The sequence below is a fragment of the Myotis myotis genome, unplaced genomic scaffold (assembly GCF_014108235.1).
Source record: "Myotis myotis isolate mMyoMyo1 unplaced genomic scaffold, mMyoMyo1.p scaffold_m19_p_8, whole genome shotgun sequence".
NCBI lineage: Eukaryota > Metazoa > Chordata > Mammalia > Chiroptera > Vespertilionidae > Myotis > Myotis myotis.
Genome location: NW_023416390.1, coordinates 8032176 through 8055735, shown reverse-complemented (window position 1 = coordinate 8055735; position 23560 = coordinate 8032176). Strand labels below are relative to the sequence as shown.

The following is a 23560-nucleotide window of genomic DNA, read 5'->3' as shown; positions in this document are numbered from 1 at the left end:
GGAGACAGACATTCATTTTCTTGAGGAAACCACCCCCTGGCCCGTCTGCTTTCCATCTCACCTGGTGCGCTTGCCACCGAGTTTAGAAGCCACAGTTTCCCCCATCCCTGGTTCCGCTCACGTGGTAGGGTTATTCCTGTGGAGGGTGTGAAGCCACCATCCTCGCACATTAATTAAAAGTGGCTTAGACTTTAAAAGAATGATGCAGAATTAGCCTTTGGGAAGTTCTACCTCCTGTCGTTTCATCTTTCCATATTCCTTTTCTCTTGAGAGACAGTCATGCCAAGGGAGCCGGTTTCTGATGAAATGACGTGAGTTTGATAAGCTCTCCTCTGACACCTTTTCATGGCTAAGCCTCCGGGAATCTTCGCTGCCACGCCCTGGGGATCAGTGGCTTCCGCTTTATGGCTGGCCAAGGAGAAAGCCCTTCTTTGATCATTTGACTCTGTTTACCCAGTTTGGACGTGAGGTTATAATACACCACAATGTCAGCGTGTGGTGGTGCTGGCTACTCCGTCTTCCACCAGAGGGGTTGGTTATAATGCACTGCCTAAGGCTCGCTTTCTATAAAAGGAATATTTGTGCTTTTATGTGTTTGATCCACACAGCGCAGTTTTCTTAAGTCCTGTCATTAAGTGGTTACATCCAGAAAGCAAGAAATATGCTGAGGTAGTATTTTATTGGCGAACGTCTAATATTTTCACTAACCATAGCTGTCAGATGGTTCTGACTTCTGCGTGCCCCGACTGTAAAAATTATGCAGGAAATGCGGCCCATCCCGGGATTCCCAGGAGCCTCCTTGAGGCCTCGGACACATGGGTTACCTTCTTTCTTCTTTTTCTGCCCCAAGTAAACAATCTAATCCAAACTTTCTCCTTAAGTAATTTAATAAATCCTCCTCTTTAAGAAGCTGGGAGAGGACAGAACTACAGTGTCACTAGGGTCATCACAGTTAGGGGATAGTTAGGCCTCGCCCGAGTCCTGGCTGGGCTTCGTCAGGACTTCTCTCTCTCTTTGGTGCTAGGATAGCTTGATGAAATGGGGTCTGTGCTTATTTTTTTTAAAGTGGGTAGCATGTGGGAGGGAAACTTCTCCATCATGTATTCCAATTTTTCTGACTTCTTTGTCTTCACTTGTAATTCCTAACTTGACACACTGAATAGTACCCTCTGTGGTTTCCAGGGTTATTTTTATATTTTAATTGGAAGACCAAAATGAAATTCACACCAAAATGAAATTGTCCTCAAAACTAAATTGAAATGGAGCATACTTTTGTGTTTTTCTTCATTTCCTAGCCCTAAGCAGCAGCAAGAGTATGTTTGTTGTAGGTTAGACACTGGGGTTTGTGACTTGGGGCCGGAGCTCAATTTCATGTATTCATTTCCTCCTTTGAAGAATAAATGCAACAGTACCCACTTACATTTTGAAATACAGTAAATGCTTTGATAATATCCTAATTCTATGATTAAATAGTTATAGGAACTTGACCCCCGAGTCACATTGTATAGCGAGTGTGTAAATCAAGAAGAGTAATGCTTTCTTTCAGTGATGCTCACATAATTTATTGAGATTCTGTGACTTAAAGTATATATAATTACTTTTCCCCATGCTATCCTCATTTTTAGGTCATTCTTTACCAAAGAGGCATTTTCAAGTTACTATTTTTGTCACTGGATTTATAAATACTAGGAGATTTGGAAGTGGTTTGAGTTCTGACTCTAGCTTTATCTTCAGAATCATTTTTAAATCTTCATTGACACAGTTCTTGGATTGACTACATGATATCTGTATGTAGGAAAATGCATGTTTCTCTGCCTCCATTTAATGTAACATGTTTTCATATAACAGGAACCAAAATCCTGCTCTGGTTAAACTTACTGGATGCAATGTATTGATCTGAAGTAGTGTCTGCATTCTATCTTTTAAATCGTACTTTGAATCTGTTTTAAAAATTCACAATTTGGAGCTCACTGAGTCACGTATCACTGGCGTTGGCTGTTGTTTTCATTCGGGTCACGCCTTTTCTGACCTTGAGAATTATTTTCACCAGCTGGATCCATGGTCTAAGAATTCTAATGGGTCATCCTTATCCCAAACCCCTCCCACATCTTCCTCTCTTGGCCTTTGCTATTGATGTGGTATTATGCATTTTCAGATTGGATTTTTTAATACATGATGAATTCCTGGTATTCAAGTGATCCCAACCTTTTACCCTCTTTGTTTAGTCACCCGGGTTACCTTTAACTTGAACTAGAACCTTTTTTTCATTCATGATGGTGCAACAGCCACTTTTTTCTTGGTTATACCTAGGAAGCAAGTCATGCATTTGTTTTCAAATCATTATTCCAGAGGTAACTGCCAGTCCTCGCCATGTCCATGTTAGTCCTTAATCATTTTAACACAAATATAAAGTCTTTAAAGACACTTTAGTGGTACCTGTACCTTCAGTCTGGCCTTAAAGAGATGGGTCTTCTCTGTTCATGCTTCTGTTTTGAGAAGGAGGTGGGGGTGCATGGGAGCAGGGAGGATATGAATGCCCATGGGTGCCAAGCAAGTAGAACTGGGGTGGGTGGGATGGGAGATGGTTTCTCCTGGGCAGAAGGATACATGGCCGTGGCCTGGACCATTCTGAAGAGCCTGTTCCTCCTGAGTCATCGCACGGATTCTGTCTGTCCTGTTGGTAGAATGTTGGTCATGCTATCAGTGATGCTGATGAAGGGAAAGGTATCATTGCCTTTAGATTCCAGACATGTCCATGCTTGGACTCTTTACATTCTAACAGGAGAAATGGTTGTTTGTTAAGCTGCATGATGTCTATTTGATTGAGACATAGTTGCTCATCTTGACTCTGCTTAATTTCCTGTCTGTCAGCTCATCTCTTAGGGTGCGGGAGCCGCTACCCAGCTGCTACCTCTTCTGTGTTTGCACACTCTGGCCACTCCCTATCGACGGATCAGTTATTGCACTCCACCCTATTTTTATTTTTTTTTTTCTTTACCCAAACCATCCCACAGTCGTTAGCATAAGTTGTTCTCAGTTTGTTACCAAAGAGGAAATGATATAAGCCAAAGGCTGTTTTAAGAACTAGGCTTTTTCCAACACCCAAGTTTATTCTAACAGATTATTGTGTCACAGTGCTTTTATCTTTGTCCAAAGTGTTTATTTTGAGAAGCAATTATTAAACTGCATTAAAAACATACATGATGTCCCAATATCATCTTGGTTACAATATTAGAGGAAACTCAGACTAAGGCTGGATGAAATTGAACACATATTTCCATGTCAGACGTCTCACCATTTTGCTTGTTTGTATTGATTTCTCTTGACATGATCTTCTTTTATTGAGCACTGCTCTTTTTTTTCCTTATTCTCTCTCTCTCCTTTTTTAATTTTTTAAAACAATCCCCTTCCTATAGCTGTATGTGCTAAGAGCAATTGTAAAAGGAGACTGACTTATATTAAACCTGCCTGGAGTAAAAATGTAATCTAACACCTGTAGTCTGCAATTTGTCATCACTTCATGGATACTTTTTTTTTTTTTTTTTTTAATAACAGATTTCCTGAGTTTTGACCTTAGGATACTGTATAATCCAAAAAAAGCAACAAAAACTAAAGCATGGTTTTTAATAAGTCTTATAATGTTAGGATGTGAAATTACAACCAGAAGAGCCAACTCAAGTAAGATCACTTGGACTTAGAAATAGTCTGAATTGTGTTTCTTGGAGAATGGTTTGCCTGTGAAAATGTCTTTGAGTGATAAAGTCAAGAGACCAGTCGTAATGCATGTGTAATTTCTTTTACATTCATTCCATAAGATGTTCCCGGGAACTTGGCTCAGATAAGGATGTCTTACACTGTGGGGTCCATTTTGAATGTTATAGTGAAGTGCTTGATTTTCATTAGGAAAACGACAGGCCTATATGTTGAGTGTGATTCATGTATTTCAGAAATTTTCAAACTTTTTGGTATCCAGATCCCTTTTTACTTTTTTTTTTTGAGAACTCCAATAATATGTTTTAACTGTGAGTATTTACCATAGTAGAAATTAATTCTGAGAAATTTTAAAAAATGTTTAATTTTAAAATAAGTATAAGAATATGTGATATGTATAAATAATATATTTTTATGAAAAAAATAACTATTTCTAAAACAAAGAAATGAGAAGAGTGCCATAGGTTTATATATTTTTTGTAAATATTTTTAAATATCTGGCTTAACTGGATCCTCATAATTGCTTTTTCATTCATTCTGACACAATATATGGTTTTGGTTCAAGTAAATGAAGAAAAGCAAGCCTCCCACAGACATGCAGTTAGAAAGGGAAGGAATATATTCATAGCCTCCCCAGGTAATGTTTTCTTTGATACTATAGCAAAACTCTACAAGTGGTTTTCTTACAGGATATTTGCCAGTTAGAATCTAAAATCATATTGATGAACTTTTCATATATTTTTTTTTAACTTTGTAACTCATTCATTTGCCTTGCACTTTGAATCTTCCTTTTACCTATTTATGATGTTGCAATACCATGAATTGGTCATTTGGAAAATATTGAGTTATGTAGATCTAAATTTTGACATATTCCATTCTAGGACATCTTAAAGAATTGTTAAATCACCATCAATATCATTAGGAAAGTTTTAAGATTGTGGGGAGCTGTTAATTTTATAATGGCAGCTACAAGTTTTCCAAAATTTGAATTTTTGCTTGCAAGATCCATTTTTATCATTGGCCACAAATACTCTCAGATATTTTCCTTGAAGTAACAGGCTTACTTCACTTTTAAGGAAATGTCTGCCAAATACCCAACTCTGAATAACCATAGTTTGTCTGTTAGTTGTTCCTTCCAATAAAAATGATGCTCTTTCTCGTGACCACCATCGTCCATCTTCCTTCTCGCACCTTCAGAGGTGCGTCCCATTTCTTCCTGCAGAGTATTTTGAAAAGGTATGCTTGAGGATTGGGACTTAATATAATTCATCATATGTTACTACATCATCAAGGGCCTTCTTACATGAAAGTGGCATTTCTACTGTGCGTGTGTCTGTGAAGAATATAGCTAGATGCAGCTTGATGCCGCTGACCTGATTTATGCCAACAGGCCAGCAGTGTTCCCACCACTGCTTTTGCACCTTCAGTATAAATTTCAGCATGATCAGAAGGCAAATACTGTCTTAGTTCTGCCATGAAAATAGTTTTGAGGTCATGGACGTCTTCATGGGGTATTGGGATCCTCCTGGGTGTCTCTGGACCACATTTTGAGAACCATTGACAAAGGATGTCTCCCTAAGGGGGGGAGCCGAGGCGGTGTATATAGAAGGTGTCACCTCCAACAGGACTGTGACTGTGAAGTATAATTTAATATAACAGCTGCTTAAGAGGCAACGCCCATGTGCTAGGTGGCATGTTAAAGATCAAAGACAGAGGTAGTGTATGAGCAAAAGAAATAAGAGCGCTTATTGGTTGACACCTCTATTTGCAGATCTGTTGATTTTTTGGTGTGAAAGGAAAGAAATCTCTGAATTTGTTGATGACTCACAATTGATAGAAAAATACACGAGGCAATATACTACTGATTCTTAAATCCTCTTTTCATTCATAATGGCAGTAACTACTTATGAAAACCTTATGACAAGAACTCTGCTAAGAACTTAACATGCACTGTCTCACGTATTCCTCATATCTCTACATGAAAGATGTTACAGAATAGCAAAGTGGCTTTCTCAGACTCACCAGGCTAGTAAACAGAGGTGCATTTGGGAGTAAGGCTGGATTCAAAACCAGAACTTTGTGACCCCCAAACTCTTGCTCACAACTTCTATAGCAATCGTCTTATGGGTTATACCATGCCCCGGAATGTTTTGTTGTGTTGTGTTTTTTTTAAAATACAAGAAATGGTAAATATATATATATATTTATGCCAACAGGCCAGCAGTGTTCCCACCACTGCTTTTGCACCTTCAGTATAAATATATATATATATATATACACTCTCCTATACACACTAAATGTAAGTTTCTATGATGAGTAAAGTTTCTTTACTTTTAAAACATAGTTTGTAAAAAATAAATAGTAAGATGCATAGAACAAGAATAATAACTGGTCTGAAAGTAGAGAGGATATGGAGTTAATTTAGTGCCACGGAGCACAGAGGACCTGAGCACTCAGCGTGCCAGGCATATGGCATGCCCATGTGTAGGTCACAGTCCAATCGTTGAGATAGATATACGGTACTTACATTCATCATTAATCATTAATGCTAAGTTCTCCCCATTGAATTTTTGAGCCAAAATTAATAGTCTTAAATGATGCTTTAGAAAAAAAGGGTAATATTAGGGTGTAGCACTGGGTTGTTGAAATTTAAGACAAATATCTCAAGTTATATGGTATTTTTTATATATGGTATTTTTTTAAATAACAGAATTTATTCATTCATTCATTTAACAAAGTCTAATTGAGTTATGCACAGGGTCTTTCAACCAGTTGTTATCATCTGTTAAATATATTCCTCTCGGAACTCTTAGTGGAAGAATGCTTTCCTCTTTTGGGTCAACTATTTTACATTCTGTCATCATAGAATGCGGTAAGAGTAAACCAGTCCAAGTAATTCTGATACTAACTCAAAATAAATGCAACAAAGCCATCTTGTTTGTGTCCTCATCTCATGTGGACGTGCATCAGCCCTGAGGACCCGAAGCTCGGGGAGGTTCACCTCTCTGGGTGGGACTTGTCCTAGAGAGGTGGCAGCGACCACCTGGGCAAGTTTGTTTCAACCTATTGCCACCCTGGATCAGCCACCCTCTGCAGTCACCTCCTTAATCATTTCTCATTTTCTCTCTATAAAAAGACCACAAAGTCTTGGCTTATTATAAGTAATCCATTTCACCCCATAATGATACAGTGAATTATATACTTTCCTCAACTTAATCATTCAAGATCTCACTTCCTTCCCTGCAGGCAAAAACCATTATATTTTACACATGACTCCCAGCTGGTTTTCATTGAAGCCCTCAAAATGTATTTGAACACTGAGAGGTTTAAGAAGCACTGCTTTATCTTCCTCAGATTTTGTCATGGTACCATTTTGTCGCTGTGTTTTCAAGATGTTCAGTTTTGAGGGCAGACAACGGCGTGTCCGTATTCTGACTGCACTTCATCACTGGGCAAGGAGGCTTGGGTTTCATTCTGCAGCTGATGTCTCTTTTGAATATATTTACAACATTGTTTGTTTGTTTTTTGTCACATCTTCATGTCCTTTTATGTACATGTATGTCATATTTAGACCAGGGAGATTTCAGCAAATAAATTAGAAGGAACTTAGACTTTTAACTTTCTATTTGTTTATGTCCTACCCATAACCTATTCATAAACACCTAATTGTTGAAGATAGGACTCCTTATTAGAAAGCTTTGTAAGTTAATAGGTTCAATTATTATAGACATTCCATAAATATTTGATGAATGGACCCTTTTTTACTCTTTTGACCCAAGGTTGATTGTTTTAAAACTAATTTCTTTTAGAAATGCTAAGCATGTCTGATGAAGAGGGTAGCCGTCAGCTAAGTGTAAATTGACCATTCTCTTGAGGAGAGAATGCCCATGCATCTTCCTGGTTGTGTTTATGATAGCGTAGCTATTTGTGGAAGGCCCTTGAAAGTCCAGTAATATCTTACAAACTGAGCTTTTCTTACTTCATATGTGAATAGATGAATATTTCTCTTCTCTCTAGTAATAGTGGCAGTTTCACATCCCACTATATTTTGGGCTGATTATGATTGCAGTTCATTGTGAGGATGTTCATCACCCTGACCGTAGATGCCAAGGTCCTTTGCTCTGGCCAAGGCCACCTCTGCACCGTCTGGTGTAGGCTGCCCACCACCACTTCCTGTGAGGAGGGCAGTGAGCCCTGTCTGTGCTGCCCAAGACGGCGCTGCACAGTGTGGTCATCAGGCACTGAGAAGTGGCTAATGTGACTGAGGAACTGGGCTTTTTCTCTTTTAGTTTCAATTAATTTAACTCTAAATGTGACAGACAGTGTGGCTAGTAGTTGCTCTGTTGGATGGCAGAGCTCTAACGTGGTATCCTCCTTGATGTTTCAAATACACCGAGTGTCTTCCTGCCTCCGGCCCTTCTGCTGGCTGTTTCCTGTGTCCGATGCTCTTCTTCTTGGCTTGGTCCTCACTCCCTCAGGCCTCTGCTCAAATGCTTCCTCCTCAGGGAGGCTTCCTTGAGTCACTGCTTCTAAAATAACGTCCCCTCCTCTCACTTCTCATCTATTGCTCTATTTTTGCTTATAGTAGTTATTGCTACCTGATGTTTTGTTTATGGTCTGCCACCTTTGCTCAAAACTTTGTTCAGTTTTCCAATGCAGTCTTGCTCACAGAAGGCAGGAGCACATACGTTTAAGGGCATTGGATTTAAAAGCAGACAGACAAGTTTTAGAATCCCAGTTCTGCTACTTACAAGCTCCGTGGCCCCAGACAAATTATCTGAACTCTCTGAACTCCAGGTTCCTCATCATAAAATGGGGTAAAAAAACACCTACCTCCAGCATTACTGCGAAAATAAAATATATTTACAGCATTTAAGCTAGTTTTTAACTCATAATACTCTTTCTACGAATGCTACCACCTACTAATGCCATCATCATTATTATTTTTTTATTATTGAAGCTAATTAGAAATTTCAGTGCTATTAACCCTAATTGTCGTATTGAAAAGTCAACTATAGAGTTATGGCAGCCAATTGATGTTTTGCTCTCACATCAGTGTTTCTCTCTTCCTCTCCCTTCTTCTGTCTCTCTCTTTAAAAAAACAAAATCAATAATAATAAAACCCCCCAAACCTCAGGTAGGCCCTTTTGGTGATTTATAAGACAGTCTAACCTTAGAGCTACTCGTTTTGTCAATCTCTATTTTTCCTTATCACTTCAAAGATGCTATAAATACCACTTAACCTTGTTCATGGAACAGTGCCATGCTGCCCAACTAGAGAACATTGACCGGAAACAAGAGAGTCCACTTTGTAGATCATGTCTACTGCTGTTACTTCTCTGAGAAACATCTTTCTCTCCTGTGATGGGCTGGCATTGCTCCTTGGACACCTGCTTTCTCAGACCCACAGCACCTGGTGGTCTTCATTTCCAATGGAAAGGGTTTCCCGAGATGCTCTGTGTTTTCAGGTTGTTCTTGATCCAAATAGCACTTCCCTGCTGCACCAGGAGGGTGATAAACATCGTCCACATGCAGTTCTCAGCAATGCCTGGCACAGAGGACACAGTCAGCAAGGGCAGCTGTGATCCCCGCTGTTTCTGTTTCATGTGTGGCTTCCCATGTGCATGTGTTGCCACTGCTGTGTCCTAATGAAGCAGGGCGGTGGTGCGGGCCCGCTGGGTGGACAGACCCTGTCATGCGGAAAGATTACAGTAACTTCCAAGTAGAGTTTTGGAAAAATCTCTTTAAATCTAACCAGTGTACAATGGAAAACCCCTAAAGAACCAATCTGATGATTTAATTAAATGGAACCGTTGTGCTGACTTTTACTACAGAAGGCAAGCATAATTTAGAAAATGGGGCATTTTAATTCTCTTTTGTTTTCCAATTAATGCAATTGCTCTAATAGGGGGTACTCGTGCCTGAGCGTCTGATCTTCGAGTATGTATATATTCCATACATAATTCCAATCTCCCTCGCTCACCGGAAAGCCCACCCCTCACCTGTTGACTTGGGGGTTCATTTATTGCAGGGCCCGGCCGCCCACATTTTGACCTCAGAGGCAGGGTCTTCCTGCCATCAAGGCTGCCATGGGCAGTGCGGCCCACCACGCCACTCCGCATCTCCTGCTGCTGTAATTAGGGTGTTGAAGTAATGGGGCTCACTTTTTTGCTGATGCCAGCTTCCCATGGCAGACCACATGAGTTTGCTCTTAGTTGAAAGCGATAAAGCAAAACGCCAGGAACATTCATTTTAATTGGCCAACATCACAGGGACCTCCTGAGCCACTGTTTCCTGGTCTCTGTTTCAGATTCCTTTTTACTCCCGGCAGTCAGCTTAGAATGAGATCTTCTTATTTGCATTAGATTTGATTGTTGTCTTGATTGTCGCTTGATTATCAATTACTATTTGAAAAGTTTCATTCTCTTTTATCGTTATCGTAGGTAACAATTTCATCTGCCCCAATATTTGTTAAATTCTGTGTAAAAGACTGGCATTTTCCCATTGCTGAGAAGTTATTTTCTCATCAGATGGTCCCTAAGACAAGGATAAATGTCAGAGATTTTTTTTTTCTTAAACACTTGCTTTGATGGTGATGTTTTATAGCTAAAAAGGAAAACAGGTCACGTGGGTAGTGTGTGGTGGTGACAGTGATGGTGGTGAGGGTGGTGGGACCAGTGATTCCTTAATGCAACTAGACATGTTTTCTTCAGCACTGATTAGACGGACTTCCCCCTGAACTCTGCAAAGTATTGAACGTGTTACTTTAACATGAAAAAGATGGTATAAAATAGGAGAGAATGGTGAGAGGAGAAACGTGTGTTTACTTTTTAGAAAGTACACTCACTGTTCTTAAAGGGCGTGGCAAGATCCGGGAAGTTAGGCAGGATCTGGGTAGGAGAAATGTGGTCTTTGCCTTTACAATAGTGGGGCCACCATGTGTGCCTCTTCGTTCCACAACATCGCTGCTGCCCTTGCGAGGTGTGAGCAGAGCTGAGCTTCCTTCTCGGGATCCATGCCCTGCCCCCTCTACCGGAAGCCCTCCCCCCATATGACCCTTCTCACATGGGCTGAAAATACAGAAAAGTTCCCAGTTTTATGAAGGATTGGTTTTCTGACTCCAATGTCCACGCTTCCTCTAAGAGTGATCGTGAGGCTGATGATAGCACTGACTGTCATTTACTGGAAGTCGGCCCGAAGCCAGAGTGGATAAACTATGGCCCATGGGCCATGTTCAGTTTGCCACCTGTTTCTGTAAATAAAATGGTATTGACACGTAGCCATGTTTGTTTGTGTGTATATTACTTATGGCTGATTTCATGCTGTAAAGATAGAGTTGAGCCATTCAACAGAGACTAAAATATTTGTTCTCTGGCCCTTCAGTGGATACGTTTGTCAGCCTCTGATTTCCGGTAGGCACTGTTCCTACGTACATTGTGCCATTTACTCCTTGTTGTCACGCCCCTGGGAAGGTAGTCTCATCCTTCTGTGATAGGGGATGAGATTGGGCTTAACGATGGTCAGTGTCTTACATGAAGACACCCCGCTAAGTGGAAGCATCTGGACCTGAACCCATGGGTTGTCATTGCAGAGCCCACATGTTCCTCTGGGTCCGGTTTCTTTGCCATTGGCTTTCAGGGAGGCAGCAGGCACATCATGCTGGCTAACTGCAAGGAGGACTCTGGAGCCAGGTTGCCTGAATTCAAATGACCTTGGCCACCATGACCAACGTCTTTGTGCCTCAGAATGTAAATATCTGCCAACATCACTACGACTAACCTCTTTTTAAAAAACATTTTTAGGGATTTCAGAGAGAAAGGGAGAAGGAGAGAGAGAGAGAAACATCAATGATGAGAGAGAACTTTTGATCGGCTGCTTCCTGCACGCCCCACGCTGGAGATGGAGCCCGAATGCCCGGCATGTGCGCCGACCGGAATTCGCACCATGACCTCCGTCCCGGTTCATAGGTTGATGTTCAACCACTGAGCCACCAGGGCCGGGCTCTTACTAACCTCTTGTAGATGTGAGTCTACATCCCCAGCAGTGTTTTTGGTTTTCTGGAGGCCTGAGTGCCCAGGCGAGCACAGCCTCGCGCCCCTGCTGCACGGACAGCCCATCGTGCAGAGGATGATGCCTCGGCGAAGGTCTCCTGGCGAGTCCCATGTTAACTTCCTTTTCCTTTGAACCAGCAGGTCCTTCACAGGCAGCAGGCCCAGGCTACCAAGGAGAGCTCCCCTCCCCGCGAGGAGGCCCCGCCCCCGCCGCCGCCCGCAGAAGACAGTTGTGCCAAAAAGCCCCGGTCTCGCACCAAGATCTCCTTGGAAGCCCTGGGGATCCTGCAGAGCTTCATCCATGACGTGGGCCTGTACCCCGACCAGGAGGCCATCCACACGCTCTCGGCGCAGCTGGACCTGCCCAAGCACACCATCATCAAGTTCTTCCAGAACCAGCGGTACCACGTGAAGCACCACGGCAAGCTCAAGGAGCACCTGGGCGCCGCGGTGGACGTGGCCGAGTACAAGGACGAGGAGCTGCTGACCGAGTCGGAGGAGAACGACAGCGAGGAGGGCTCGGAGGAGATGTTCAAGGTGGAGGCCGAGGAGGAGGGCGCGGACAAGGGCAAGGCCGCGCCCGCGGACAGCGACCAGAGATAATGTGAACCCCACCAGGCACAGCAATACATCGGTCCAAGGATTTTCTGTTCTCGTTGCTTTTTTTAAAAAAAAAAAATTTTTTGGCTTTATTTTATTTTTGCCTTTTTTTTTTTTTTTTTTTTTTTTGGTCTGTTTGGTTTTTCTTACCTTTTTTTTTTTTTTTTTTTTTTTTGACATTTCTTTGTTGCACAGGATACACCTGTAGAGTGAATACGTTCAGTATTTCCCAACCAGAGGTCGCCTTGGCAAAGACACTCGAGTGTTACACTTCGACCATGGACTGGAGCACAGTCATGCCGGCCCCGGGAGACTCTGTCTTCGCTGTTCTTGCACTTCATCGAAGAGCCAGGGGGCCAGTCCCGGGAGGAAGAGATGGACGAGACACATGAAGGAAGCGACACGTGTGTGTATATGTATATGTACATATCTATATATTTACATATATATATAAAAATTGCATGGGACAGAGAACCTTACAACCGGAAAGAAGAGACTGTGAAATGAGTTCTTGGAGAAGAGACTTGTTTATGTATTAAAAACAAAAAACCACTTCCCAGTGAGTCGCTTTGGCTTTTTGATAAACTTCGGCCTGCTCTCAGGGTGGGGTGACTATTTTTGAATTCCTATTTATTTTCTGTGTTTATCCCTGATTTTTTTTGAATTCTAAGGCTTCCTATCTGGCAGCTTGATGGGTAATTTTTGAGGTATGTATTTAACAAAATAAATCAACACTGCCAAAAAAAAAACAAAAATAAAAAAAAGTGAGAGAGAGAAAGAAGAAGAAGGTAAAGGGAAAAAAAAAATCAGGGCACCTTAAATGATACAAGTCCAATTACTCTTAAAGACACAATGCACACTTAAACTGACTCGATATGTTCCGTTATTCAACCTGTCGTTGCTTTAGTGATCAGATGTATTTCTGTGGAATTCCAGACGAGTAAACCTGAAATTCGGTGCAGAGAAAACTTGGACATTAGCGTGGTCTTGATGAAACGCCATTTTGACGTTGGACATATGGAATTCATAGTATGAGCCACATTCTGTTGTGAAATTTATTTACCTACTCGTGGCTTCAAATCTTAAAATGAATAAGCCTGCTCATTTAAAAGTTGTTTGTTGCTGTTTTCTTTTGTCTTTCTTTGTTTTTGTTTTTAAATAGAAAATAGTTCAATGTAACGTTAAGTTAGAAAAGAAGTTGCTGCCCAGTTCAAGGGGCTCCCTCTCAAATAAATCTCCATCCGTCTCCCAAAAGGCATTTCCCACTCCTGTTTCACTCTGGGCTTCCTCTCCCTCCTGCACATTCGTCCCCCCGACCAAACACTCTCATTCCTGCTCTCGCAGCCCCCGCGTGGCAGCCCTCACCAGAGCCCCGGGTTGAGTCATTGTGCAGCTCCAGGCAATAGAGCAGGTGACACAATTGCAGTGGCGTCACCTGCTTGTCACCATCGGAAACGTTTTCCCAGTTCCCTACACAGCAGTGACTTGTCCTAATGCAGAATGAATGCCTACAAGCTGCTGAGTGGAATGAGCAGGAGAGCTGCATTCTGCCACAGCTCCCCAACCTTTAGCTTCTTCTCAGAAACACTCGTAGCATTGCTGCCCACTTCCATTAGCGTCATTGCAAGAGGAGACCTCACCTTCAGGACCGGCCTGGTGAGCCTGACCCGGCTTCATCGTGGCCAGCGGACAGCCCCACACCGTTGGATTTTTTTTATTTTTTATTATTGAGTTGTGTTCTCATGCAACCTTGTCAAAGACCTCATGCAATATCACTTTGAAAGTTATTTTCTGTTTACTACACAACCATTGTAATATAACTGTTAATACTATTTATATATTTGAAAGGTATAAGAGGTAGGAGTTAAAAAAAAACAAACCTCTATGTGTAGATATTAACTCAGAACTTACACTATACAGGGAGAAGACGTTGCAATACAAGCTAATTCTAGCTGCTCAGTAACCTCTGGAGTTTTTAAAGGGACATGTTCCTGTACTTTTCCCAATACCGATGTTGAAAAGATGATCTCCACACGAGCATCACATACCTTTGCGAAGGGATGGTTGTTTGCGGTTAAAGCCTGGGCCCAGCCCCCCTCCTCCTGTAGCGCGCTGCGGCTTTCATCAGAAAGGCCGCGGCTGCCCCCTGATCTCCGAGTTACTCTCTCTAAATTGTCTTCTTACACTGTCGCTGAAGGTCACTCTGTCCACGTAACGGAAACTGATTTGCCAAGCTCTTACAAGGTGGTTCATCGATGGATGGCATCCGCATTTGGTATCTTTTACACTTCAACCAAAAATTTATTAGGTATTTTTCAATGCTAAGTCTTGCCTTTTATTTTTTAATTTCACTGCCAAGTTTGCAGTGGTTCTAAGTGAATCTGTGGGCATTTTAGCCTGTGGTCTTGCCAGATCTTTGCGAATTACAATGCATATATGTCTATTTATTCAATATCTGTCATATAATATCTATTTGGAAGAAGAAACTTTCTCTTGTAGTGCCTCTTGACAAAGCACAATTTCCCGCCTTTTTGTGTGTGTGAAATGAAAAACAAATTGTGTTTTATTGCGGTATCAACAATGTGAATAAGGATTAACATATTGTAAATGTTCTTTTTTCCATGTAAATCAACTATCTTTGTTATCACTAAGTGATAATTAATTTTTAACTTATGTGCATTGTTAGGCTGTTAGAATTTTTTGGTTGTTAAAATAAAACGCATTCAATAAATATGACGTTGTTTGTCAAGTATTTTACTGGGCGTTGCCTTTGCCAATTCACCTTCATGTAGAGTGAGAGCTGGTGAGGAAAACCCGTTTCTTTATTTTAGAAAGAAGACAGTGGGTCCAGCCAGCATGGCTCAGTGGTTCAGCATCGACTTATGAACCAGGAGGTCACGATTGGATTTCCGGTCAGGGCACATGCCCGGGTTGTGGTCTTGGTCCCCAGTAGAGGGTGTGCAGGAGGCAGCCGATCAGTGATTCTCTCTCATCATGGATGTTTCTGTCTCTCTCTCCCTCTCCCTTCCTCTCTGAAATTAAAAGGAAAAACCGACAGCAGTACTCTAAATTAAAGATGCCAGAGTCCAGTACGATGCATGGACTTGAATGTGCATGTGAGTGTATGTTCCTCTCTGTGTGTTTCTAAACGCACACGTGCTCGCATCCTGGAGCTGGCAGCTGGGAGAGCCGTGTATCCAAATGCTCTGTCGTCCGCGAGCAAATGCATAAAGATGTATTTATGGGCTTGCTGCTTTATTTTTCTAGTGAATATTTTCTGTTTATAATTAAAAACCACAAATGACTGCGTGTCAGGAAACTTTTGGAGCACACATGTCCATGGTTAATGGACATAATAAAAGTCTTTTCTATTTAGAGCTGGGGTCCCAGAATGTGTGCATGGAGGAATGCTGAAAGGAATCATGTATCGGAGAAATGTGTGAAAACGATTTTTTAGAAAGTGCTTACAGTGGAAAAAATTACTCAAAAGGCAAATGTTAACAAGGAGGAAGCAAGTGCCTCGCTTCAGAGCTGGCGAAGAGGAAGCCCATTAGAAAGTGATTTTTGTTTTCTTTTGATACTGTACATCATCTTGCCTGTGTTTTTTTCTTTTTCATGTCTTGTATTTGGTGGATATACAGATGGGATGGCCTGCCCCCCCTTCCTCAGTTTCCCTGGCCTTGTCCCACGGGCTGTGTGGGTAAGTGCTAAGGACAGTCTGCAGACACAGTGCTTGCAGGGAGGTAGGCAGCCCCAGAGTGCAGCCCTGAGGCTTCCAAAGGCAAACCAGCGGCTCTGTACAGAGGGAAGCACAGCGTTTGTGCAAGTGGCACTGAAGGCTGCGTTTGGGAGAAAGACGTGGAGGGCGAGCATGTGTGGGGCCATCTGACTTCCAGCACCAACAGCTCCCTTGTGCATGAGGCTGTGTTTCCAGGGTCAGACATCTCAGCAGTGACAAACTCAGAAGGCGAGGCTCTGCTCACAGGGGGGCTGGCTTCTGTCTGGAAGGGGGTCTCTGTGCTACCAACGCCTATTTCTTTTTATTTTTTAAAAAAATATTTTTATTGATTTCAGAGAGGAAGGGTGGGAGAGAGAGAGAGAACCATCAATGATGCGAGAATCATTGATCAGCTGCCTCTTGCACGCCCCACACGGGATCGAGCCCACAACCCGGGCATGTGCCCTGGAGAATCAAACCCTGGGCCTTCAGTCCGCAGGTTGACGCTCTATCCACTGAGCCAAATAGGCGAGGGCTACCAACGCCTATTTCCAAGGAAGCAACACGAGTGGTTTCTTGGCTACGCCTTGTCATATTATGGCATCGCAGAGCCATTTCTCTGGGGGTTGAGTTTTTGTCTTTTTTTTTCCTTAGAGGGGATAGTTTCCTTTACAGTGTTATTGCCCTTCCTGAAGAGTTTGAAACAAAGATTTAAAAGCCCCACGTTTTTTCTGAAGGGCAATCGTGGCATAATCCGACAGTGAACAGCTATTAAGCATGCACGCGCTGCCAGGGAATTGGCTAGGAACTGAGTGACAGGCACAGATATATGGCCTGATGCTCTTCCTCCAGAAGCTTGTTCCTGGTTGGGGAGGTTTATATAAATCCAGGAAAAGTGAAATAGCCCCGCAACCGGTGTCTCCGGGCGGAGATTTATTTGTCCGGTGAGTGGTGCAAACAAGCGCTATGAATCTAGAGAAGGAAACGCTCATTATTTGTGAGCCAGGCTGGTCTTGAGAGGTGGATAACTTAGGGATGGCTGCATATAATAGAAAGAACGCTAACTGGTAATGACCCAGACGAGGTGATGGTTTACCTGATTCTTACATAAAAGAAGTTGCTGAGGCAAGTGGCTTCATGACGTTGCCCAGGAGCTCCCAGCCTCTGCCTCCACTTCCCCCGTGTTCCCTCTGCCTCTGTCACAGAGGATTGCTAGCGCTCTGGCCCTCACACGCACCTTCCAGACCCCAGGAAGGAGAGAGGAGGGAAGAACGGCGTACTTCCTTTCTCTTGGGGAGACGTCTCCAAGCCCCCCACCTGGATGCGGGGAGACTGGCAACTGTTTCCCTTTCCCATTCATTCCAGAGAGAAGTGGGTATTGGGTAGGCAACACACAACTGCTGCCAGAGAAGGTAGCAAGAAGGATGTTGAAAATGATAGAGACCAAGAGGATAAGTGAAAAGGCACATTCACCCTGTGGCTACTCTCAGAGCTTGCAGCTCTTCTTCCTCCCACCCCGAGTCCTTTTCCTGGCTAAGTGTAAGGGTTAATCCAAGGACCACTTCTTCCAGGAAGCCCTCCCTGGTCTGCTCTGCCGTGTGGTTACAAATCCTCCTATGCTCGCATAGTTATAGCCTACGGTCACAGGACTAACCGGCACAGTGTGGTTGCTGTGGATGCTCAGTGACAAGGTATGAAGTCTTTCTTTGCATTTGCCCGCCCAGAGGACAGGGCAGGCAGGTGGAGGGGATGTGGGCTCTGTGGGGACAGGTGTGGCAGTGTTTCCTCTGGGTGAGTATGGCCAACACCATGAGCATATCAAATCAGAGACAGGAGTGAAGCATGGAAGGTGCGATGAGGGGCAGGAGATTTGGAACCCTGCTCATTAAATGTTGTCAGGAAATAGGAGAGCCAGGATCCAAGGCAGGTCTACATGACTCTCTTTTCATGTCCTAGAGTGTTCTAGAAAGGTTGTATGAACCAAACTGAACATCAATTTATTGGCCAACTTATTTTATATGGGGTGACCTTAGGACTTGTCTTAACACACTTTTTTATAATCTTGTCTGAGACTGACATTTCTCATGGAGTTTAGTTCTGACAGAAAAACATATTTTTAAAAACACATGCTCTGCTAGCAAAACTATCCCAGAAGCATCCACAAGTCGCTTCTTTGGTGACATTTTAAAAGGTTTAAAGTGTTACCTCCACATATGGAGAAATAATTACACAAATATTCCATTAGCACTGCGATAAATAGTGCAGAGCAATGATTAATTAAAGGGAGAGCTATAATTTATTCACTACCCATTAACAAGCACAATTCCATTTTAACACAAAACAGTACAGACTGAGGGAGTCCCTGGAGGCAACTGTGCAGCCCTGGGAGCAGCCTCCACCTTCAGGGAAAGGAGGGGAGGGAGCCTGGCAGAGCCCGCATCTGCCTCAAGTCAACGGGGAGGAGGCAGTGAGCTATCCTAGGATCTATGTCTCATCATGTTTGCAATTTATGTTATTTTTTAAAAATATATTTTTATTGATTTCAGAGAGGAAGGTAGCATCAGAGAGAAGCATCAATGATGAGAGAGAATTACTGATCTGCCTCCTGCATGACCCACACTGGGGATCGAGCCTGCAACCAGGGCATGTGCCCTGACCGGGAATCAAACCGTGACCTCCTGGTTCATAGGTCTATCCTTCAACCATTGATCCATGCCACCCAGGCACAATTTACATTATTTTACAGGTCCCCAACTTCCCCATCCACAAGAGGGGTAATAATTCATATATCTCAGAATTGTTATGATTAAATAACTAGGTAGATGCATCTAGAACAACCCTTTCTGTCTTCCTTCCTTCCAAGAGAAAAAGGAAAGCAGGCTAATAACATGTTACAAATGACCCTACACAGTTCAGATGAGTTTTAAAGTAGGATTGAGTCTGACGTTTGCGAAAGTTGTTTCGGACAATTGGAAGTGTTTGTGCCTGAAGGGCTACTGTGCTGTGTTTCCTGCTTTGTCCTTCTGCCTCCCTCTCTTTTTTGCCTTCTCTTTTTTACCATCTCTTTCCTTCCCTCCCCCCTCCCTCATTCCCTCCTGTCAAGAGCTATAAGATCATTTTCTTTCTTAACCAGAAAGAAAATGAATGGGATGTTTTAGCAGCCTTCTGATGTCTTCAAAATTAGAAGTTTAAACACAAATGGTACCACATTCTTGTTTTTCTCCTACATTTTTCCTGCTCCTTTTCAGTGTGTTTTGCTGATTCTTTCTTTTCTCTCTAACACCTTGGTGCCCAAGGTGCTGCAGGGCCCTTCCTTGGTCCTCTTTTCCCTGGATATGAACCCCTTCCTCGACCTCCATCATGGCACCAAATGTACCCATGTGTGGACAACACTCCAGTTTCCATCTGCAGCCTGGACCTTTTCCGCAGCTCCAAACGGTTAAGCTCTAGGCCTGTTAACACCTCACTTGAATGTCCCAAATGACCTCCTTATCTTCTTCCCAGGTTTGTTCAGCCAAGCTATGACAACTACAACCCTCCAGTTGCCCAGGCCTAAAACTTGAGATTTATCTCTTATTCTTTTTCAATCTGTCAGCAAAGTCCTTTTAGCTCTACCTTGGAGATATGTTCACAAGCTTCCAACCTCTCACCTTTGATATGCTACAGCATGGTCAGAGCCATCATGATCATCCCTGACCCAATTTGAGCTTCCCTCACCTCCTTCCCTCTCACGCCCCCCAGGATTCCTGGAGTAAATAGGCCCACTCTTTTTCTCCCTGGCCCCTATAATGAGTCTGTTTATTTAGTGGAATCCAGCAAATGCTGCTTCTAATTGCATGCTCTGTCTACTTTTTTTTTAAGCATCAGAGTTGACCATTCCTTATGTCACTTTTTTATTTACTCAAACTTTTTGGTGGCCCTGGCCAGGTGGCTCAGTTGGTTAGAGAGTCATGCTGATTCTCATGTGTGCGATATAAAGCTGAAAGTAACAAATGAACAAACAAGAAAACAAACACACAAAACCTCATTGACACAGATTGTAGGATGGTGGTTACCAGAGGGAAGCAGTGGGTGGAAGTCCTGGGGAAAGGGTGTCAAACATATGGTGATGGAAGATGACCTGACTTTGGGTGGTGGGCACACAGTACAATGTACAGGTGATGTGTCACAGACAGGCCCACTCTTGCCTGCGGGCCCCTGCTCTTCTATCTCTTTGCTAAGTCGGGAAAGTTCTTCCCTGCGAGAGCCACATGGATCACGCCTCAGTTCCCTGTAGGCTGCTCAAAGGTCACCTCCTCAGTGGGAGCTGCTCAGACTACCTTATTCAAAGTTGCAAGGAGACCTCACCCTGCCTTCTGGGTCCCTTTTATTCTACCCCACTTCCATTTTTTTTTCTTAGCTTACAACATAACCTATAATTTCCTTATATGTTATGTTTTTGCTTATTTGTCAGTTTTCTAGCTCCAAATGAAAAATACCTGGAGGGTCCAAAGCCTATATTTTTAATCTATAAACATGTAAGTGGGGTACACTTCACAGCAAGTTTTCAGGTGGACTAAAAAACATTAGAGTGCTCAGAGAATTTCTGGGACAGTCAGAAAATCTGGTGTAGCGTTTGGGGTCCATGTCCACGTGTAGACCACTCTAGTGTAGACCACCCTGCTGTCCATGGGGCACCGGCATCACAACTTGGCCCCTTCATCCCGGGTGTGGATACCGCCTGGAGAACCTCTACCTCTGCTGCCTCCAAAGGCTGGATGGCTCTGCTGTTGCCCTTCACAGACTGGAATCCCCAGGGCAGTTTTTCCTCATTCCACTCTCTTCCAAAGGAAAGTGTCAAGCAGGTGCCACGGACTGAAGGAGCCTAAGTCACAGGTCAGTTAGGGTTAGGGTTAGGTTAGGGGTTAGGGGTTAGGTTAGGGGTTAGGGGTTAGGGGTTAGGGTTAGGGGTTAGGGTTAGGGTTAGGGTTAGGTTTAAGGGTTAGGGTTAGGGGTTAGGTTTAGGGCTAGGTTTAGGGTTAGCGGTTAGGGTTAGGGGTTAGGGGCTGGGGTTAGGGTTAGCGGTTAGGGTTAGGGGCTAGAGGCTAGGGTTAGGGTTAGGGTTAGGGTTAGGGTTAGGGTTAGGGTTAGGGTTAGGGTTAGGTTAGGGGGTATGGGTTAGGGGGTAGGGGTTAGGGTTAGGGTTAGGGTTAGGGTTAGGGTTAGGTTTAAGGGTTAGGGTTAGGGTTAGGGGTTAGGGTTAGGGGCTGGGGTTAGGGTTAGGGGTTAAGGTTAGGGTTAGGACCTGACCTCTTATTCTGTGAGTGGGACTCAGGGTGGACTTGGTCAAGGGTAGATCTCCACAGTCACTCTTTTGTATTCGGCTGTACCGCATTAACATTTCCTGACGGCAGGCCCACACATGGATCAGAAAATTCATGATTCATGAGTTTCTGCCTTCTGTCTCGGGAAATACGGACTCCTAGGTGGGAAGTTCCCTGAGCATCAGAGACCGGCAGGGGTGCTCGGGGCCTGACCGCCAACAGCAACAGGATTACCTGACTGAGCTCTTTGCAGAAAGGTGCCGCGTCCCCTTCAAACAACATGGGGCCTGGTGTGAAATCAGAAGGGGCCGGTCTGAATCCTGACTACTCGGCTGCTCAGCCTTCTGTGACTCCGGGCTACAGTTTCACCTGCATCACAGTGTCCACATCTGTAAAAGGAGAAAAGCAATGCCTATCTTGCAGTTTTTTTCGTGTGTGAGGATCAGGATTCAAGCACCTGGAGCACAGAGCCTGCCTGCAAACAACACTGCTTCCCTCATTATAGTTACAACCCCTTCCCAAGGATGGTGCCTGCCGCCAAGCATCCAATTATTTGTTATTGTTTGTTCCCATCCCTCTACCCCCTGCCCTTTGGCAAACATCAACTTTTCCTTGTATCTAGAAGTCTGGTTTGTTTGTTTGTTTTGTGTTTTTTTGTGTTGTTGTTGTTTTTTTTAGATTCCACATATAAGTGAAATCAAAGAGTATTTGTCTTTCTCTGTCTGACTTATTTTTCTTAGCATAATGCCCTTTAGGGCCACCATGTTGCTGCAAATGGCAAAGTGTTCACTTTTTTAAACTGTGGGAACGTTTGGGGGAGTCGTGGTGTTTGCCTTCAAGAAAAGTATGACAGTGGGTAGGTGACCTGTGAAACCTGAGGTGGGACAACTTTGATCCCCTGGAGACGGGAAGGGAAGGTCAGTGAGCGCTAAGGTACGGCTGCCTCCTTGTATCAGCAGAAACAAGGGGTGACCTCACCCTGTACTGTGTCCTGACCTCTTATCCTGTGAGCGGGACTCAGGGTGGACTTGGTCAAGGGTAGATCTCCACACGCACTCATTTGTATTCAGCTGCACAGCATTAACCTTTCCTGATGGCAGGCCCACTTCCATGCATTAGATGATCTGGGATCACGTTTTACAACTAACTCTACGGTGGGCAAGCATTGCTTTGTGGTGACGAACATCAGAAGAATGGTCAAAACAGGAGAACCTTCTCTACATCCAAAGCAGGTGACAGATAACACTGCTTGGAGAGCCTCCAGTCTCAAACAGGGGAACAATGGGGTTTCAACCAGGTGTGTGTTAAACTTCTACCCCAGGCTGCTTCCTGCAGGCGGTCTCGAGGCCCCACTCTGGGGCAGTGGGGAGCCTGTTGCACCAGGCACAGTGGGGAGACTGCAATCCTCAGCCTGGGCATGGAGCAGGCGCACTCGGGCCGAGCTCTCAGCGCCAAGTGCAACTTTCAGCTGGCTGCTACTCTCAGCAGTTCCATTGGGGACAGAGTCCATCGGGCTTCATGAACCAGTTGTAGCCACCCCTCGGACTTGGGGTGAATGTAGTTGTTAAGTTCATGTTGGCTAATAGATACATTCAACAAACAACACAAAATACAAAACTACCATCTGCTCCACCATCATTACGTCAAAGAGAGAACCTTTAACCCTTCCAAAGGTGGGAGGACAGAATCTTAGAATAAGGTCCTACCCAGGTGAGGAGCGTTAACTGATTTGCAATGACATGTGCATGTCTTGCTCTTCTTTTCCGCCTTTCCCTGACGGGCAGCGAAAAATCTCTCACTCACGAGCCAGAAGTTAACTGCAGATGACATTTGAGAATCGCTGCTCTGAGGACCAGGCTGGGGACTTCCTATCCCAGATACGATATTTTTAAATTAAATCAAGCACCAAAGTTGCACAGTTAAGTAGCTGAGCTTTCTCAGCATTGACTCAACTGGGCTTTGCTGGTATCCAGGTTTGTTAGGAGAAACCACAGCCCAAGGGGCCTTGCCACAGAGTCTGCTGTTGACTGTTGATGCTGTTGTGGCCTGTAATCCCTCAGTGGCTCCCAAGTGAAATTCCACTAGAGAAATTCTTCTAGAGTGGAAAGTACAAAAGATCTCTCCAGTGGAATGGGTATGTTACCATCTTTTCCCAATCATGAGGACAGTTAAACTTC

The 23560-nt window shown here is 43.6% G+C and overlaps 1 protein-coding gene across 1 annotated transcript in view; it reads left to right on the top strand.

The window, feature by feature from the left end:
* SATB2 (SATB homeobox 2) overlaps positions 1-12414 on the top strand; it is a 172502-nt gene extending 160088 nt beyond the window's left edge. The window contains exon 11 of the mRNA XM_036320855.1: positions 11904-12414. Within this exon, the coding sequence (XP_036176748.1) occupies positions 11904-12365 (462 nt within the window). The 3' untranslated portion in view covers positions 12366-12414. The remainder of the gene's footprint in view (positions 1-11903) is intronic.
* Positions 12415-23560: the final 11146 nt, after the last annotated feature.